Source organism: Triturus cristatus, chromosome 4_1 (assembly GCF_964204655.1).
Source record: "Triturus cristatus chromosome 4_1, aTriCri1.1, whole genome shotgun sequence".
NCBI classification, from domain to species: Eukaryota; Metazoa; Chordata; class Amphibia; order Caudata; family Salamandridae; genus Triturus; species Triturus cristatus.
The window spans coordinates 502,029,731-502,046,689 of record NC_140585.1 but is presented as its reverse complement, the minus strand read 5'-3'; the positions used below and the strand labels follow the sequence as shown (position 1 = coordinate 502,046,689).

General features: G+C 42.8%; 1 protein-coding gene across 1 annotated transcript in view; it reads left to right on the top strand.

Moving 5' to 3' along the window:
- ST8SIA1 (ST8 alpha-N-acetyl-neuraminide alpha-2,8-sialyltransferase 1) overlaps positions 1-16,959 on the top strand; it is a 551,780-nt gene that overhangs the window by 144,780 nt on the left and 390,041 nt on the right. The window contains exon 2 of the mRNA XM_085652735.1: positions 264-408. Within this exon, the coding sequence (XP_085508861.1) occupies positions 264-408 (145 nt within the window). The remainder of the gene's footprint in view (positions 1-263; positions 409-16,959) is intronic.

Here is a 16,959-nt window from a genome sequence, read left to right as displayed (position 1 = left end):
CGGCATATTGTACGAGAGTTGTGAAATGGGACAGGATTATGACTTTATAATTTTGTTTTGAAACAAAAACTGCATATATACCTAAATATAGTTATGGCGACGTGGTTGAGATTGCATTTCACATCGTGGCTGATGCGTTTCCCAGCATTTCCCACCGTGGAGCCTGGTCTCGTGCTGAGTTTGGAAGCCAGGTCCCATGCAGAGCGCGGTGCCTTTAATTGAGCTGCAACAAATGACCTTTTCTCCTCTGCTTCCTTTGTTAGGAGTCTGCTGCAGGACTGCTGTGACCCGGGTCACTTCTTCGCACTGACACAACAGAACACCCCCGTGGGAAAGAATCTGTGGTTTGACGGTGAATTTTTTCACTCAGTAACGATCGACAACTCAACGCGCTCTCTATTTCCGCAGGTGAGTGCACAAAAGACCCACGCTTTCCTCTGGATGCTGAAAAAGAGAAAAAAATGCACATTTACTGTAAATCTCTTTAAAAAATATTTCGACCTTATTATGTACGGGCCGATTGCAAGGGAGTAGGCAGATAAATACACTACCTCCCACTCAGAGCTATTTTCCTCGTGGCACTCAGTAAGTGAGGCAAGCGAGCCCTTTCACTTGCTTCCCCAGCCCAGGGGAATTCTGAAAAGTGTTGCAAATGGTACATGCTACACCTTCTTTCTTAAATAATTCGGCCATCTTTCCTCCCTTCTCTTCATTCACCCTCCCCTCTTGTAATCTATGCACCCTTCATCCATCCTTCTTTTCTCCTATAATCCATTCATTCTTTCTCCTATTAATTGCTCATTCTCTTCATCATCCTTCGTTCCATCTTTCTTCCCAGCCATCTCTCCCTCCTGCTATCCATCCATCCATCCATCCATCCATCCATCCATCCATCCATCCATCCATCCATCCATCCATCCATCCATCAATCCCTCCCTCCCTCCGCCCATTCAACCTTCTCTCCATCCTTTTCACAGCGCTCCTTTATGCCTTTCAGTTTGTTCGCTCTTACTGCATGTTATGCTCTACTACTGAGTCTACTCCAACGCCCCATCGTGCGGTGGTTTCTACAAGCTTTTATTTGGGGGGCCACAGAGGGACCACTGTCACTGATCAGTCAAAGCGCCAAACTTTAACGTTTTAAAGGTTTTGTGGTACACTCACTTCCCAATGGCACCCACACCCAGCCCAAACTGCTAAAGTAGGGGGGCTCCTGACGCCTCTGACTGAGCGCTTGGAAGGCACGTTTCAAAGATAGGAGCTATCATGATCCAGCCTGGGAGCACTAATGTTAAACTTCCATTCTCCTCCCGAGGTATTAACGTTTTAATGCTAGTTTTCTGCTCGATTGTCTAGTTTTTTCAGCAGTCTTCACAGGTAGCATTTCAAGCAGAAGCTGTAGTTACCAAAGCTGACATCCAGTGTTGCACGTTCAAAGTTGCGCAGTGCAAACCGGACACATTTGTCAATCAGTCGTTGGAGCACAGGTGACATCATATGTCACACCCTGTCGTGCATCAGTAATAACAAAAGAAGTGTGAGATTAGAGAGGATAGAGATGGGCGCGAGAGTGGAAGAGAAGGGCACTAAAGGGTGAGACATGAAAAGGGAAGATTGCGGAGGGTGGGCTTGATAAAAGGGTGTCACCCACTTCCTGTTATGGGGCTAGAACTTTTATTTATTTATTTAGTTGTGCTTCTCTGTGGCACAAACACATGTAAAATAGTAAAAACAATTACATTGGTAAAGCATCCATATTCCACCGAGTAAGTAAAGCAAATTACAGAATTTGTTTGACTCTTCTTGTGTCTCCGTCTATCCATGGCAAGCCACTGAGTATTCTATACTTAACAACATATGTGAATTAATTTAAAGACATCATCTTGCAGATGAGTGCAGTCAAAGGAATTTACCATAGGATTTCTGCCATCTTGATAGAGGGCAAGTAGGTAATAATGTTTGCTTGTGGTATGAATCCTTCCTTGAGTGAAATCATTAATTTTGTAGCGCTTGTAGCGCTTGGATGTCGGATCTTCCTCCGTAGACACCAGTAGCCCTTTAAAGTATGGGATTTTTATTTGAACATGACCAAAGACAATGTAATGATGAGATTCTGGGTAGGATGTTGATTCTGCATAATTATGGATTTGACACATTTGTCAAATAATCTATTGATCGGTGGCTGCATAATCAACATTGTTAAAAAAATAGTTTCTAAGTCAAACAGAGCAAAGCTTACTAAGAAGATTGTATTTGGAATGCTGCATAGCTTCTGACACCATTCTTAAATTAACTGGTCAGCTTTCTCCGCTTGTTGCTTTATTCAGGAATTAAATAGGTGTGTCTTTCTCCCTTGTGGTGGTAATATTTTTTGTATATTCTAACTCCTGTGGAGTTAGTTGTAGTAAATTTGAATTTTATGTACAACCCTATATATTTACAATAATTTCATGCAAGGAAGAAATAATGAATTTGTTTTTTACATGAAAATGTTTCATTTTATTGATGGTAATTTATGTGAGCGTCACAATGTTCTCGGATCAGGTTTGCATCTTTTGTATGACCGATGTTTTACCTCTTTTAGTGGATCCTTGGCCAACACTTGCCTATTGACTATGTTGTGTTCAAAATTGTTTTTCAGAGCTATTTCTTTTTAGAAAGTGGTGCTTCTTCAAGACATTTGGTGTGAACACAGAACAATTCCGAAATGAAACTCAAAGATATAGGTGTTCACACATAGTTTGCGAGCATAAAGCTAAGGCGGTGCAGTTTTGATTAATGTGTTAAAACATAGGTCTGTGATCGTCTAATTGTAGCACTGCATATATCGTTCAGTGAGGGAGCGGTATAAGTGTTCTAAAACAGTGTTCATTAATTGCTGGAGAGTAACATTCTACAAAGTAATTCATGCAATTAGATATATATTTATTTTCAAACATTCTTTCGAAAGAAACAGTTATATTTTCAAAAAGACCCAGTTCCACCCTTATCTACTCTTGTGTGTTGAAATGCAATAGTAACTAGATAATACTACACACTGTGAAGCATAATTTGCCTCTTAAAGAATAATTTGCAGCATAATATATAATTTGCTTACCTCAGAAAGCAATCACTCCCTCACAAAGCCTGTTCAGCTTTGCTTTATAACTCCAGTGGCTTTAATCATGACATATCATTGAAAAGGCAGATGTCTGCAGTTTTTAAACTATGAAATTTTCATATGCAAAACACATAACCTAGCCCTTGCAGACTCAGCATTTGACTTATTGATTAGGGTCAACATTTTGTCCAAGGTTGATTATGCGTATGCCCTGTCTGTGAGTTTTTAATCTAAGGAATCTACCACAGTTTGGTCTTGTCCATGGAGTTGAAAGTCTAGTTGTTCCTAAGACAAGCTTTTGACAGTAAGTTAGTGTTTTCAGACTATTAGTTCCTAACCCCCATTCCTAGATAGACCCATTCTTGCAGACTGTGAGTAGTTTTAGTAGTGGAGTCAAAGAAATACAGATCAGACAGAGAATGACAGCGAGAGAACAGAACAAAAAGGGTAAGAAATCTAAAAAAAAAGAGGTACGTTCGCTGGCGGTAGCATGGGGAAGAAATGATTGCAGGGCTGGAGAGGGAAGATGAAGAGAAGCATGGAGAAAAGAGATTTGAGAGGCAGATCTCAGGGAAGTGTAATAGATAATAGAAGATTAGGAAGGAGATGAAGAGAATGAGGTCAAATGTGACAGGAAGTGTGTATATGACAGAAGGTGGCATTGTAAAGAGGAGCAGTGAGAAAAGAAAACTGCCACCTTAGTGCATGCACATGATGCACAGCTTTACTTTGTTAAGGGGTTGTAGGGCCCCAGTCTCCGTCTAGTGCATCCGGCTCTGGTGCGGTCACATGCAAACTGGCCAAAGTGCCTCTTTAATAATATTTTAAACTTAAAAAGGGCTCAAATGTTGGACTTTCGAAGCACAAGGGTAAACTACTGATTGCTCATCAAGGGAGCCGTTGGAGGTACCAATTGGGAATAGGACAATAGTTACAGATCTGTGGTCAAAACCATTGGCAAACAAGCATGACAGCAGAGCAGCCTGGATTAGTGAAACAAAGCCTCAGGAGGGGAAGGTAGAGATGTCCTTGTAAAAGCTAACGCACCAGCTCTAAAGCCATCATGTCGCATTGAGTACTAATGATCCTGCTTTTAGGTATGAAAGTGAGGAGCTGAGACAGAGATGAAAAGAGCATCATAAGAGGGCTCAACATTTCAACGAGGAAGCCCTTGGAGACACTTCTCCACAAGAGCCTGGACTGGCTAAGAGAAGAATGGCATGTGAACCACAAACCTACAGGTTGCCAGTTGGTGCTAATCTCAGAGTTAGACACATCAATGCAATTTACCAGCATAAACTGCTGGAGTTTGAGCCACACAGTCCCTTTGAGGAGATACGGTATATAAGCTCGCCCTCGAAACTTCCTATTGAATTTCACATCAAAGGATCTGTCCTGGAAGACTGCATGCATTTATGATAGAAAACAAATTCCATTTGACATGTAAACTCACATACATTATGGAAATCTTCCACAGTGCTTTTAACACCCTTACGTACCATGCATTCACTACCCATATTCTTACTCTCACCAAAGTCCTGCCAAATATGAACTTGTAGGCAGTGCTTCAAATGGGCAGTTACTGTCCAGTACTGAAAACCTACACTTCTTTAATTTGGAAGGGAAAGAGAGTACCTGCACTTCTCACCATTCTTGCAATACATTTAATGTGAGAGTATCATCACTTCTGAGGAGCAAACAGGGACTCTAAAGAGTGAGTACCTGCACTTATATATTTCCATGTAAAGCATTGCTGGTAGGAAAGGAAGAAAGAGAGACTCTGGGAATGACCAGGCTGTCTCTGGTCTCCACAATTTTCTGAGCACCTCAATCTAAAACACATCCTCTCTGCCGGCATCCATGTTCCCTTTTTGATTCCTGTTTGACCTAGCCCCTTTTTCAGGGTTATCCCCAAACATTTGCCTTATTCCTCCTATTTTTCTGACCTTTTTGTTGGCTTTAGGACTCTGGGCACTTTACCACTGCTAATCAGTGTTAAAGTGCATGTGCTCTCTTCGTTAAACATGGTATGTTTGGTTTACACCTGTTTGGCATACTTAATATACCTGTAAGTCCCTTGTACAGGGGTATCCCATATACCTAGAGCCTGCAAATTAAATGCTACTAGTGGGACTGCAGCACTGCTTGTAACACCTACAGAAGAAGCCTTCCAAACCTGTGTCAGGCCTGCCACTGCAGGACCTGCGTGCACAGTTTACTGCCACATTGAATTGCCATTTAAAACAACTTGCCAAGCCTTAAACTTCCCTTTTTACTTCATATAGGCCACCCCTAAGGTAGGCCCTAGGTAGCACTTGGACAGGGTGCTCTATAAGTAAAAGGTAGGACATGTGCCCTTTTTGAGTGGAATGTCCGGATAGTAACAAACAGACTATTTTTTTTCACTACTGTGAGTCCTACTCCTCTCCAAGGTTAGCATTGGCAAATCCCTTATATGTGTTTAAGTGCTAATTCCTGATCTGACAACAGTAGTGTTGCCATGCTCGGTATGTATAGTTTGGTAGTGATAAATCATGCTTACCATTGTAGGTGGATTTCTCCTCATGTTTTAATGTTTCTATATGTGTTGATTTCTGCATCACACATAGAAAGAGCAAAACAGCATGAATTATTGTTTATGTGCAGAAAAGTGTCCCTTCGTGCACATAAACAATCATTAAAAAAGTGATGATTTGCAACTTCTATGTGTGCTGAAAATGCAGCACACAGCCGTTTCAAATCGCCATTTGTGATTGCTTATGTGCAGGAAGGGAAACCTTCCTGAACATAAACAATCATTCCCTCAATGCAGACCCCCTTGCATTGGCACTAGGCAGCTTAATTTACCACCAGGGCTAGGGAAAATGCAGGGATGTGCCTTATCTTTGCGAATAGGGCTCATCCCTGCGTTTTTGGAATGGTGGATTGTGGCGTTAGCATTTTGTGCTTAACCCCTTCGGTGCTCATGACGGAATGGTTCCGTCATGACCCACGGTTGAGCTGTGCTCATGACGGAACCATTCCGTCATGACCACGCCCGCGCAAGATTCCGCCAGCACAGCGGCGGAATCTGCGCAGCATCGAAGGGGTTAATGCCATGCTCTGCCATTCCCTTGTAAATATGCCCCTTTGTGCTCTTCAGCCTGACTCTAGTCCAAGTCTGAGCCCGATTGACAGCTACACTTTGTGCATACATTCCAGACAGCCACAACACAGAAAGGGCTGGGTGTGATGAGAGAGGCATCTGCAGCCACCAGCATAATGATAGCCTTCCTGGGCCGGGAGAGAAGAAGGCGGGCTGCACTTACATTTGCATAGGCTGCGTACTTGCCTCACACAAAGGACTGATTTACCCACTACGGTACGTCTGGAGCCAGGGCTGGGATTGAAAGATGAGTGATGTGCACCTGCAAGGTTTCTTTAGAAGGGCCTCCTAGATCAAAGACATTTGGACTATACGTACAGGGGCTCTGACCCCATGATTTTAGAGCACTTTTGGAACTGGGATGGAACCTCTCTCAGAAGGACTGCTGTGCTGTTTAAAGGACTCATCTTGACTGCTCTTCAGCTGTTGTCCTGCTGCCTGCTACTAGCTGGGTGCCCTAAAGGATTCACTGGTTTGCTTTTCTGCTGTTATCCGACTGCCAGATGCTCCCTGACTCTGTTATGCCTAGAGGATTGTTGGACTGATGGGAGGTACTGCCATTTGGGCCGACTGCCTGATGTCCTGGTCTCCTGCTCTGCTCTTGTGTCCCAGTGCTCTGCAGGGACTGGGTGGTTGGTTCCCCTGTGCCTGCACCTATATGTAATTTAAAGCGCGTGGTGAGCGCTTGGTGTTTTACTTCTCCAGTGTGGATGAAATGCGAAGAGACACTTCATGAGGGGAATCCCAGTCGGCTCCTTTCATCGTCACTGAGAGTGAGGGAAACCCCCCTAAGAAAGACTCTCCAAGGCGCGCTGAGAGCGACGTTGCACCAAAGAAATCCCTCCGTGCGGCCCTCCCCGTCCTAACACATATTGACTGAGGCAAGCCGGAGGAGCCTGCCCCATTTTGAGTGGCTTTTGTAAGGGTTCCTTTAAAGATGATCCAGATAACTTCCGGAAGCGTTAGATTAGGTAGAAAGTAATGTAGTTTATTCCAATACAGATGACCCACGACTTGTTCTTTCAGTAACTCAGTCTTAATCTGAATGTCACACCAACATTCTAGAATCAGACCGAGTCACAGAGAACCCTTACATTACTAAGATACCTTAAAGTAACAACAGCAAAATGGGCATTAAACAATACATAACAACTTACTACACACCCTCCTTTTTTCACAAAATAGAAATTGACTCAAACTATGAGAAAAAAATATCTTTGAGAAAGAAGACAATGAAATGTAAACCACAATGAGATAAAAATAAATACATAAATAAAATGAAGAATTAAGTCATGACGTAGTCACGGAAACGGACAGGTGGTGACCTTATTCTAGAACCAGCAAAAGTGCCACAACTACCATCACCTTCTCCTTTATGAGATTTAGAAGAAGGTGAGACTTGATGTGATGATGTTACATTAGAATCACCTCTATCAGTTTGATCTGAATGACTAGGAGATGAGTGACTCGAGGAACTAGTTTGAGTGCAAATATTGTCGCAGACACCAAACCAATCCGAACCCAAATTTTCAATTACATTGGTGTTATGTTTGTATTCACGAATAATGTCAGCTTGTCGATTGGTTATTTTAATAAGTGCATTTCTGTTCCACCAACCTCTATCCTGTAAAAGAACGGACATGCGAGAAACTCTTATAACTTGAACAGGAGATGAAAATTTTGAGTGACCTTTAGAAAATTTAATTGGTGTCCTGATCAAAACCCAATCACCAGGAAATAAATGTTTATCAGAAACATGCATGCGTTTATCATAATCATGTTTGTAGCTGTCTTGTTTTGTAATTACTTTATCTCTAATTTTGTTTAAATCAAGAGGAGCATGCGAAGATTTCTCAAATAACCATGAAGGGTTAAGTTTAGAAGTTGGTATGCGGCCTCTTAACAACATAAAAGGTGAAACACCTGTGGTAGTGTGTGGTGTGGTATTGTAGTTCCAGACTTTCTGGAATAAAAAAGAAGGAATGTTTAAACCACTACTGACAGCTGTTTGTACAGCATCTTTTATCAACCGGTTGGCACGCTCAACAAGTCCATTTGTAGATGGACTGTACAAAGGAGCTAGGGTATGTTTGATATCTAATTTCCTTAAAAACGAGTTAAAATCATGAGCAGTAATTGAGCAGCCTAATCATGACATCTGTGCTGCCACAAACCACCGGGAAAGAGAAGGCATGGGGAAGTCTGAATTCCATTGTTGAGCATTGTTAAACAGTGGTCCGAGAGGCCCCGGAGGGCCCCGAACATACTGCAACGTCGGATCCCCTTAGTTGGAGGGCTGCAGTGTTTTAAGTAGCTGCGCCATGATTATTCTGCTCTGCTGAACAGCGATATGAGAGGCCGCCGCAGCAGCGTGGTCGCAGGTGGTTGCCTTGCTGATTCTGCTTGTGCAGCCTTGCTCCTGGATTGGGCAAGGTTTGGGTGTGTCTGCATATATCTTGGGGCACTCATTTGATTATCACCACATAGGGTGAGACCTCGAGGAAGGCCACGTTTCGTGCATGGAGGAAATCCCTTCAAGTTTCATATTACGTGTTATAGGCATGCAGGTGCCTCTGAGCCCATGGCCTGTTCCTTAATTTCCATATCTCTACTAACAGGCGAACAGGTGGGCCTATATCTGTGTTTTTTTTTCTGGTGATAATATGCTTTACTGCTACATTCAGGCACTAATGTTTTGTGATATATACTGTTTTGACTCTGGTAGTACCATGATAACAGTAAGGTCGCAAGATGTTTATAATGGGCCCAGTTATCATGCTTCATATGTTTCTGGTGACGTGATGATTTATGCGTTTTGTTATCAAATAAGGTCACCATACTTATACTAATATGGTGATACTCTGGTAATTCATATGTTGTCCTCTAACCTAGCTGCTGCATGTCATGCCCTGATATTCTAGTGTATGCCAGTTTGATTACTGCATTGTCAGATTTTGCATAATGTGCACAGTTTTCACGATTCATGTCGTTGTGGTCTGCATGTTATGTACAATATACGATATATTTTTATACAATCCTGTGTGGAGTCTCTTTTGTGGTGTGTTCATTGTGTTACTGGTGTGCGTGTGTTGAGCAAACGCTTTACACGCCGCCTCTGGGGACAAGCCTGACTGCTCTGTGCCAAGCTACCGGGAGTAGGGGCACACGTTATATTTGGTGTGTAACTTACTTGCCCTGACTAGAGTTGTGGGTTCTAACTGGCTTAGGTGCAAACCCTAGCCAACCAGAAAACCCATTTCCAACATTTTCTTTTATTTTATTCAACATGTAATCGGAACATACAATCAAATCCATTGGGGAGTTTTAAGAGCCACACTGACATTCTTGTTTAGTCAGTAACTGACATAGGTACTTCCCTTGAAGTTTTTTCTATTCTTTAGTTAAAAATATACATGAATACAAATGAGAAGCTAAGAAAAGAAAGAATTGATGGAATTGGGTAAAAAAGCAATTTATACAAAAACCCTTGGGTTAGGATGTGTTTCTTCACTGATTCATGATTATAAACCCGTATTTTCATATTTTATGCTATAACAAAGGACTTGATTTTAACTTTGGCAGAGGGTTACTCCATCCCAAAGGGGATGGCTCTTCCGTCTACCTTTTTATAAGTACCATAGGATATAGAAAAACGTTGACACGCAGTTGTAGAGCATAAACAGCTGTTTATGCTCTACAACTGTGTGTCAACGTTTTTGGAAACTATTGCACATTTGTTTTTGTTCTTGCCATATGGATTGATGTGATTTAAGATTAAATACATTACTGACTTCTAATGGTCAGTTGTTACTTTCTGTGGTGCTGTGCTCTGTTTTCGCATTATTTAACTGGATAGTTGTCATGTTTATGACACAGTAACCCATCTAACAAAATTCTAATTCAGACCTAGAGTCTTCCAAGTATGACCTGTATGATTTGCTCCTGGTAAAAAAAAATATGTGGGATTATTGCGCCCAGGAGTACTTGATGCAATAATACTGCATCACTTCGGTGAGTGTCTTATTATGCAGGAAGAAAATTCATTTTAAGAGCCCGACATATGCTAGGGCAACACCAGGGTTTATTCCAATAAAAATGGAGGCACAAGGCATGCAGAAGTTCAAAAAGTTCTGGAAACGCCAGGCAGACACGTTTCAGCATTCCTCCTTTCTTCAGTGCCGGTTTGAGTTTCCACGCAGAGTCTCTGGCTTAGGGGTCTGTTATGAGTCCTGTGATGCTCTCATTGGTTCTGTGTTTTGTTCCGCCCCCTGCTCACAGCTGTAGTGCATCCTGAATTCCAAATTGGGACCAGAGGCATGCTGGTCAATAGAATCCAAGCGGCAACCCGTACAGTGAGGGGCTGACAAACACCAAGTGGTGTGTCTCGTAGACCTTTAGTTCTCTGATCCCAACTTCGGCGATGTAGTAGCTGGAACCCGGTGTTGCCCCTGCAGTAAAATACTGCATCCTCTCTCCCCATATGCGACACATCGAAGCGAATGCTGTTTAAGCCACTTGTGGGGGTGACACGCTGTATACACATACGAAACATCCAAAAGGTGCTGGCTCGCGTGTCACGCCAGACCGAGAGGGCATGCCGGTAGCCGGTGCCTGTGTTACCGGCAAAACATACTAAACTAATGCCCACTCAGGAAAAAGAATGAGCCCGACATATGCTAGGGTAACACCAGGGTTTTTCCAATAAAAATGGAGGCACAAGGCATGCAGAAGTCCAAAAAGTTCTGGAAACGCCAGGCAGACGCGTTTCAGCATTCCTGCTTTCTTCAGTGCCGGTTTGAGTTTCCACGCAGAGTCTCTGGCTTAGGGGTCTGTTATGAGTCCTGTGACGCTCTCATTGGTTCTGTGTTTTGTTCCGCCCCCTGCTCGCAGCTGGAGTGCATCCTGAATTCCAAATTGGGACCAGAGGCATGCTGGTCAATAGAGTCCAAGCGGCAACCCGTACAGTGAGGGGCTGACAAACACCAAGTGGTGTGTCTCGTAGACCTTTAGTTCTCTGATCCCAACTTCGGCGATGTAGTAGCTGGAACCCGGTGTTGCCCCTGCAGTAGAATACTGCATCCTCTCTCCCCATATGCGGCACATCGAAGCGAATGCTGTTTAAGCCACTTGGGGGTGTGACACGCTGTATACACATACGAAACATCCAAAAGGTGCTGGCTTGCGTGTCACGCCAGACCGAGAAGGCATGCCGGTAGCCGGTGCCTGCGTTACCCGCAAAACATACTAAACCAATGCCCACTCAGGAAAAAGAATGAGTCTGACATATGCTAGGGCAACACCAGGGTTTATTCCAATAAAAATGGAGGCACAAGGCATGCAGAAGTCCAAAAAGTTCTGGAAACGCTAGGCAGACGCGTTTCAGCATTCCTGCTTTCTTCAGTGCCGGTTTGTGTTTCCACGCAGAGTCTCTGGCTTAGGGGTCTGTTATGAGTCTTGTGACGCTTTCATTGGTTCTGTGTTTTGTTCCACCCCCTGCTTGGAGCTGTAGTGCATCCTGAATTCCAAATTGGGACCAGAGGCATGCTGGTCAATAGAGTCCAAGCGGCAACCCGTACAGTGAGGGGCTGACAAACACCAAGTGGTGTGTCTCGTAGACCTTTAGTTTTCTGATCCCAACTTCGGCGATGTAGTAGCTGGAACCCGGTGTTGCCCCTGCAGTAAAATACTATATATATATATATACATACATACATATATATATTGAGAATAAAAAGATTGTGGGTTACAGGTCAATTGCCCGGCGCTTAAAACAGTCTCAGACACTGGTCCCCACCAGTGTAGTACAGTATATTGAACACAGATTCTTCTGAGATCAATGTAAGTCTAACATTCAAAAACAGAAACAGATGATAGGTCTTCTTATTCATTCGTTTTTATTCTTGTTCCGTCAGAAGTCAAAGTTCACAAAAATAACACACAAAGTGCCAACACGTGTTTCGTGCCAACTGCGCTTCTTCAGGGCTGTCACATAAACAGAAAATAGTATACTTTAGAACTCATAAGGACATACTTTTTCATTTACAAACTACACACATTTTGAAAAAAATCAATATTCAAATAAAGAGGAACTCCATCTTTGTATTATTCATATATACATACTTGTTTGTATACAAATTACACATACATTGTATAGATCAATATATTCAAATTAAATTAAAGAGGAACTCCATCATTATACATTTTAACAGTACCCCGTAACTCAATACAGAAAGGAGTTGGAAAAAGGAGTGAAAAGAGAAAGAAAGAGAAAAGTGATAATTGGGTAATTCAGTAATTCGGGGGATTCATGGAGGACTGGCCTAAGCTCGAAATTTTGTAAATGTGAGTATTTAATAGCTATGTGATCTAATAATCGGTTTAATGTACGAAAAAAAATTGTACCTTTTGATTCCTTATGTAATCTCTGTTAGAGTGGCTCCAATGTTGTTCCAAATTATATCAGGCTTCCTATTTTAAAACCAGTTCCTAAGGGATAAATCTATTATTTAATATAATGTTCAATGACTTGTCTGATTAGACCCACGTTTATTTATACCAAACTAAAATAAAATAATCTCACCTTATTTATGTTCAAATTCCACTAATCAATATTAGTCAATTAGAATCCGGTCAAATTGAAGATTTATATATTTAGCGCTCCATGATAAGATCTAAAAAACAATAATTTAGAGCAAACTTTTAGATCACCCTGGACTTGCAAATATAATTCCAAATAAAACAATACCTAGCATCTAAAATTGGGATTCGAACTCCTAACGCTGTAAACACATGATTATACATCTTCTGACCAGGTGAGCTATCATGTTATTTGTAAACAAGATGTGTAATTAGAAGGATAGGTTATTTGAATTTATTACCCTGGACTTGCAGATATAATTCCTGTGTTACAAAAGTAATACCAAGCTGTCTACTGGGTTCCACTCTACTCTCAATGTTCACTACAGACCATCTATGCACAATTAATACGACGTTATGAGTGCAGTGTTCATCTAGATAGAACAACACTGCAAATAATGAAGATAGTACTGAAAGTAGATCACCACAGGTCAAATACCTTTCTATTTACTATCAGATAAGTTCTGAGAGTAGCAAGCAAAAGTACAGCTTCATCTAAGCAAGCAATATTTAAATCCCCACAGTTAGACTCAAATGCGGGTACGCATGGATTCCTTCTTACCGCTCAATCGATTAGCATCCAGAACTCGATCCGTCTGTTCAGCAAGGGAACCAAACGGTGTTACCCTACTTCTATTTATACAAGAATAAAAACGAATGAATAAGAAGACCTATCATCTGTTTCTGTTTTTGAATGTTAGACTTACATTGATCACAGAAGAATCTGTTACATATATATATATATATATATATAGTGCAGCATTCAAGAAATTCAAGAAGAATGCATGTATCCTTTCGATTCTTGAGAGCAGAAGAAGAGACTTGACAATGGTAAATATGGGGTAGAACAGAATGTATAAAAATACAAAAGAAATTAACAAGTGAGAGCAAAAATAGAACAGAATGTAAGTATAGGAAGACGAGAGAAAGGGACAGGCAAGTATGTAGAGAGAAAATAAATTATTAGATAAGGGAAAGGATTGGCGTTTTTATGTCTTCAGCAAACAGAAGAATTCATTCACTGAGCAAAATGATCGCCTCCCTTTCTTGAATAATTTCTGTATTGTCTGTACTGGAGAAATGTGGAGGAAAGATTCAGGATCCTAGAGACTGTTTTTGTGACTGTTTTTATCAGTTTCGAGTGATGGTACAAGCCAAGCACGCAATTGGTTTTTGCTTACAGGTAACAAATTGCACTTGGTTCCACAGTGCCAACCAGCAATTTGGAAAGCAGGGTGCGCAATTTCCAGGAATAGTATTTTAGTTTCTATAGGACCTCACAACAGCCACCTGCCAGCTGCTAAAAAAACCCAGTCTTGACAGATATGGGGTATGAACCAAAGGGTTATTGCATAATTCCTTTAGGATCAGTTCAAATAGACGTAATGTAGATTATAATAAATCATCAAGTCTCAGCTGCAGACAGCTTTATCTGCCGGTTGGCAGACCTATTGTTTCCCTTTCAGAACATATGCTTCGAGTAGGCTTTGAGGCTGTCTGTCTTAGTTTTCTGCTCTTGATTTCTTTATTTAATGGCATTCCTCCTTAACCTTATGTTTATCTCACCTAGAAGCATTTCAGTCACACTCTGTTCTGAGTGGATGAGTTGTATTCTTCCACTGCATAGTTGAAAGGACTCTTGTTTTCTTTTTGCTTTATTTACTCCATGGGAGTGCATGTTTCCTCTCTCTGTCTGTCCCTTTTTAGGTCGAGGCTAGCAACAGCGTGCATGCGCTGCTCGCTCTGTGAGACTGCTGTAGTAGAGTATGGGATAGAAGCTGTGCCCACTCTCCTCTCCTATTTTTCATTGGATTGTGCCATTGTCTCTCGTAAATGCTGCCTTCATATTTGTTAATAGGCTTGTTAGTCCCTCCTTAGTACGGCCTTATCTTCATTTTCACCCTCCCATGGCGACTGGCCCTTTTACTTCGGTTGTTACACGGCACCTGTTATTTAGTCTGGAAGTCCTCTTTACTTTATTGAGTTTCTCTTACTGCAGGCCGGACATGTGCTGCTTCAGCTGAAACCGCTTGTGTCTTTTTAAAGCAGCACAGCCGCCCCTGTAACACGGGCGTCTGCTTTCAATCACTTTAACCAGGCATTATCTCGTGTTTGTTTTAAACCACTCCCCCCCAGTAAAATGGGTTTAGAAATGATTAGCGAAAGTCATGTGAATTCCAGGTAGCACATGATCCTGTGCTAATGGGCTGAAGCTGAGAACCACACATCTGTGTTACAGTCATCTGTACTAAAGCCACCTGACAGGCTGTTTTCAAAAGCCTGTTTTATTAACAATAGCACCACTACCAATACCACCACTACCAATACCACCACCTCCACCAATACCACCACCACCCTCAATACCACCACCGACAATACTACCACCACCACCAATACCACCACCAACACCATCACCATCAACACCACCAATACCACTACTACCACCACCAATACCACCACCACCAATACCACTATCAATACCACCATCAATACTACAACCATTACCACCACCACCAACACCCCCACCAATACCACCTCAATACCACCACCATCAATACCACCACCAATACCACCTCTACCAACACCACCACCAATACCACCAATACCAATACCACCAATACCAACACTGCCAATTCCACCACCAATACCACCACAACTGTCAATACCTCCACTTCCAATACCACAACCAATACCACCCCATCACCAACACCAATACCACTACCACCACCACCACCAATACCACCACCACCAATACAACCACCACTAATACCAACACTGCCAATACCACCACCAATACCACCACCACTGCCAATACCACCACCACCAATACCCCCACCAATACCACCCCCACCACCAACACCACCACAATCAACACCACCAATACCACTACCTCCACCACCACCACCAATACCACCACCAATACCAATACCACCACTACCAATACCACCACCAAAACCCCCACCACCAATACCACCACCACCAATACCACCACCACCAATGCCACCACCACAAATACCAATAACACCACCACCAATACCACCAATACCAACATCAATACACCAATACTAGCACCCCTACCACCAATACCACCACCACAAATATCACCAATGCCACCACCACAACCAATACCATCACCACCAATACCACCACCACCAATACGACTACCACCAATACCACCACCAACACCACCAACATCACCAACACCACCACCACCAATACCACCATCAATGCTACCACCACCAATACCACCACCGCCAGCAATACCACCACCTCTACCAGCAATACCACCAGCAATACCACCACCACCTATACCACCACCAATACCACCACCACCACCAATACCACCACCACCAATACCACTGCGTAAACCTAGAAAATGCTTCTGAATGCTACCACCAATACCACCACCAATACCACCAACACCAATCCAATACCACCACTACCACTAACAATACCACAGCCAATACTAATACCACCACCACCACCAATACCACCACCACTGATACCACCACCACCAATGGCACCACCAATACCACCACCAATACCACCACCACCAATACCACCACCAATACCCCCACCACCAATACCACCACCACCAATCCAATTCCACCACCACCAATACCACCGCCAATACCAATACCACCACCAATACCATCACCACCAATACCACCACCACCACCATTACTACCACCACCAATACCACCACCCTCACCCCAATACCACCACCAATATCACCACCACCAATACCACCAATTCCACCACCACCACCATCCAATACCACCACCAATACCAATATCACCCCCAATACCACCACCACCAATACCACCACCACCAGCAATGCCACCACCAACAATACCACCACCAAAACCACCGCCCATACCAATACCACCACCACCACCAATACCACTACCACCACCAATACCACCACCACCAATATCACCACCACCAATGCCACCACCAATACTACCACCACCAATACAACCACCACCAATACCACCACCACCAGTACCACCACCATCACCATTACCACCAATACCACCACCACCAATACCACCACGACCACCAATACTAATACCAC